We start from the raw sequence: 4,030 nt of genomic DNA on the forward strand, positions 1-4,030 counted from the left end.
TTGTCCGGAGTAGGTCTTCTAGATGACATCTTCTTATAAAATTAATTTTCTGTTACTGACTAGACCAGTGAGATGCTTACAAGGAAACGCTACACACGTTAACGAGAGCGTAAAGCAGAACATCCCTAAATACTTCCACGTTATCATGATCCAGGTAAAAGCTTGTAAATACTCAACAAGCGGGTGCGACGCGTTACGCACACCGAGAGGCCCCGGTGCGGTTACGAGCCGAGCCGCAGCTCCGCGCTGCCCCACCGAGCGCATCTCCGCCCATTCACAAGCGGCGACAGTCACGACATGACGCCGCCGGGAGCTCCTGCGCCAGCCGGCAAACTCCTTCGCCCGCCGCCCCGGCTGAGCAGGAAACTCCGTGCCAGCCCGCGGCTTTGGGAGCGTTCCCGACGGGACCCGCCCGGCTTCCCGGGGGCTCCGGGCACACACGCCTTTAGAAAAGCCACGGCAGCACCAACGCCGCCCCGGAGCGCCGTGAAATAAAAAAAAGGCGAATCGTCTTGTCCGTGGTTTTCGTCTGTTCGCCCCTTTGCCCGGGGTATTTTCTTCCGGTGCATTAATTTCTTCCGGTGCGTTCTCCGCCGCGGGCTCCGGCGCGGGCGGCGGGGATGGGCGGGCGGGTGACCCGCGTGTTCCGGACCTTCAACGTGGAGAGCCGGGCCCGCCGCGAGATCAGCAAGGAGAAGCCCACGCCCGCGCCGCGGCACCCAACCACTCGCCTGGACGCCACGGCCGGTGCGTGCCGGCCTCGCCGGCCGGGGGGCTGGGGGGGGGTGTGTGTGCTGCCGGCGGGGGGACGGTGTCTGTGGGCCCGGCGCGGGGCCGTGGGGCGGGCGGAGGAGGGGAGAGGGGGTGCCGGGGGCGGGGGTCGTGGGGCGGCAGCTCCGCGGCCGGGCTGGTGACATTGAGAGCGGAGAGTGCGCGGGGCATGCCGGGAGCCGCGGCGGGGCTGGGGGCGGCACATGGGGCAGGACATGGGGGGCAGCTGATGGAAGCGGGTGCTGGAGGTGGTCGGTGGGGTTCATGAGGGCGGTTGCTGGGGCAGTTGCTGGGAGCGATTGATAAGGGCTGTTGCTACGGACAGTTGCTGGAGTGGTACTGCAGATCTGTGCCCAGGGTGCCAGAAGCTTCCCACAAGCGTGTGCTTCCCTCAGGGGTGTGCTTCCCACAGTGCTGTGGCAGGTGACCCGGGCGATACTGCCGTGTGGCATTGTTAAAGCCAGAGCTGCAGGGACAATGACAACCTGCCAGGAAGGCCCTTACATTTGGAGGAGCCGTGCCGTGCCTCCTGGGGAAGCAGTGAGCTGGCAGAACCAACAAAAACTCAAATCATTCTCAAATCTTTTCTCTTTTTTTTTTTTTTTTTTACCCCTTCCCTTCTTCTCCTCACTACGTTTAGATCAGCCAGAGGTAAAAGAACAAATTATAAGAAAGGACGAGAGGCTTCTCACGTTTCTAAAAGATGTTTATGTTGAGTCCAGAGATCCACCAGTACGGGTGAGTATGTCTCTGTAAGAGCCATACCAGCATCAGCTTTGGGGTTGTCAAACTCAACACGAATGTTGTGTCAAGAAAAATGCTCTGTCAGTGCCTAAAAGCTACTTTCTTTTAGTAGATAAAAGTGGTATTTTATTACTCTTCTAAACATCTGTAGCATAGCGCTGACTGTGTCTGACCCTGTGTTTTGAACATGTGATTGACTGTGATTATAAAAGTTTTTAAATGCTTACAGGGTTGTCCTTTTTAACATCGTGTTGCTGTTTAGTTTTTGATTTAAATTCTCACTTGGGCAATTGTCCAGTCTTTTGCAAAGACACGAGAATTTGCCAGAGATCGCTTGTGATGTTGCAAGAAGAGATTGGGACTGCTGTGGCAGCAGGGATGTGATAGAGCACAAAGATGTTAACATTTTAATGGAGCCTTTAACTATAACTTTAATGTTCATGTCATATAACGCAGAGGCTTTTTCTTATCTGGCTGATGAAGCACCTTAGGTTTTTTCTGCATAACTTTACGGCTCATATGGTTATCAGTTTCCTAATTGCCAGTGGCTGCAATCTTTGACTTGGGAAGGGAAAGCATATTCCTTCTCATTCAGTAAAATGCAGGCTGGGATTTAGTCTCCTGTTTTCCATTGTGTTATGTTGTGACTTGTGCATTTTACCTGTTGCATTATTGGACCACTTTATTCCAGCTACTTTTTTAAATAATAAAATTTTTATAATAATTTTTAGAATCAGCAAAATTCCTAAGTCTAATTTGCCACTTATTCAAGTCTAAAAATATTTAAAATGCAAACAGATTTGTTCAGTCTCTCCTTGAAGTTTCCATGTAATCCCTATCCTTAATTTTCGTCACAGAGGATAGTACTTTAATCTTCAAGTGCTGAAGGTCTAATTTTAGTATTTCTCAGCATTCCTTTATAAGCCTGTCAAGAGAGATTTGAGAAAAAGCCAAAAGCGGAACAAATCTTTGCTTGATTCTGTTCCTAATCTGAGGTTGCTGCCACATAAGACAGTATGTGTCTGCTTGTAGTTGTTAGGAAGAATATGATTGATGTGTAAACACAGAGACCTATAGGCAAAATTTAATCCAAAAGCTTCCTTCCATTCCAGATGCCATACTGACAACTTTGAGCATCGTGTACATTATGTGTACCTACCTCTATGTATGTTTGGGATGTCTGTCTGTGGTAGGTGGAAAAACACCAGCTCTGGAGTCATGAAGTGGCAGATGCCCAGAGACAGATCATTTAATCAAGACTTGAAAAATCATTCATTATCCGAGCACAGTTTTAGCACAAAGTAGACGGAATACATGGAGGACAGATCAGACATCCACTGTAGTTTAGAAACAGACACACAGATGTTGTAGCATCCACATCAGTTTTCTCAGCACGTGAGTTAATACAGAGTGTTTATGTGCCAGTCAGCGGCTGTGGACTCCGATTACTTTAAAAGTACTTTTTCTTAAATTTAAGAAAGACTTAATTGTGTGCTTTTTTCTTTGTGTCTGTGTCATTCACTGGTTAAATCTTAATAAGAGGCAATATGAGGAAGCCAAAACTGGTTTGGAAATTAATTGGAAATATGAAGGGACTTGGAGAAGAGACTTGGTGTGTCTTTGTGCTTCAGTAGTCATGGCAATTAAACTCTATACGATGCTGCAAAATAGTTTCTTTTTGTCCAGGAAAGCTTGTTTTCTAGACAGAGCAAAGGAAGGAATATTTTTAGTAGCAAAACCAAAATTTGAATATGGAAAGAAAGGGAGAGAGACTACATAAAAAAGTTTTCTAGTAGTATCGGAAGGATACCAATTTGTTGTATGATTTTCTTTTTTTGTCCCTTGCAGTGAATCAGTACCAAGTATTAGGTTATTTGCATTTACATTTGGCTACCAAAATCTGTAGTTTGCCTTGTATGAAGGGTTGCCAAGTCTGTACGACAGAGCGCAGTGGAAGGAATGCTTTTCAGCATTTGGTTGGGAGTTGACATGTAGGTAGTTGTATGTAGAATGGCTGTGGAAGAAATTACAAGAAGCAAGGCTAGCTAAGATTTTTTTTTTTTTGAAAATGGAGAAAGGTAACACAAAATGCCATATTTAGGAAAACAGCTTTGCTACAGTATGCGTAGTAAACAGAACTGCTGTTAAGTTGTTTTTGTTTTCCTTCCCACAATTAGGTAAAAGATGGAGGTGGAGAACGTCTTCCGTGTAAACAGGAGGAAAAGAGACTTACAAAACTAGGCCATTTGGGAGCGCTAGATGTTAAGAAAGTTTCCAAAGGCAAAATTTCCATTGTGGAGGCTCTGACACTTCTTAATGATCATAAATTTCATCCTCAAATATGGACTGCAGAGAAAATAGCAGCAGAATACAGTCTGGAACTGAAGGATGTCAACTCTCTTCTGGAATTCTTCATTCCTTTCACCGTGCAGGAATTTCCTAAAGAAACCAAAAAAGCTATAAAGTCAACATAAAAATACTTGCCAAAACATTGTGTGATCTCACTTCTTGTGTC

The 4,030-nt window shown here is 46.4% G+C and overlaps 1 protein-coding gene across 2 annotated transcripts; it reads left to right on the plus strand.

Annotated features, from left to right (window-relative positions):
* The first annotated feature begins 591 nt into the window (after positions 1–591).
* Positions 592–4,004, plus strand: NDUFAF4 (NADH:ubiquinone oxidoreductase complex assembly factor 4). 2 transcript variants are annotated; one of them, XM_027893131.1, is made up of 3 exons: positions 592–747; positions 1,412–1,509; positions 3,693–4,004. In XM_027893131.1, the coding sequence occupies exons 1-3, from the start codon at positions 621–623 to the stop codon at positions 3,987–3,989; spliced, it is 522 nt and encodes a 173-aa protein (XP_027748932.1). In that variant the 5' UTR covers positions 592–620; the 3' UTR covers positions 3,990–4,004. The 2 variants fall into 2 exon arrangements, with proteins under 2 accessions (XP_027748932.1, XP_027748933.1); XM_027893132.1 differs by lacking the exon at positions 592–747 and adding an exon at positions 938–1,019.
* Positions 4,005–4,030: the final 26 nt, after the last annotated feature.

Source organism: Empidonax traillii, unplaced genomic scaffold (genome assembly GCF_003031625.1).
Source record: "Empidonax traillii isolate 1590-97213 ecotype Southwest subspecies unplaced genomic scaffold, ASM303162v1 scaffold382:size1915631, whole genome shotgun sequence".
Lineage (NCBI taxonomy): Eukaryota > Metazoa > Chordata > Aves > Passeriformes > Tyrannidae > Empidonax > Empidonax traillii.

Bases quoted from the DNA above. Each gene is read 5' to 3' on its own strand.
- NDUFAF4 (XM_027893131.1), top strand. From the start codon at position 621: ATGGGCGGGCGGGTGACCCGCGTGTTCCGGACCTTCAACGTGGAGAGC. The intron at 748-1,411 runs GTGCGTGCCGGC...CACTACGTTTAG, and splicing joins TCGCCTGGACGCCACGGCCG to ATCAGCCAGAGGTAAAAGAA. The intron at 1,510-3,692 runs GTGAGTATGTCT...TCCCACAATTAG, and splicing joins CCAGAGATCCACCAGTACGG to GTAAAAGATGGAGGTGGAGA.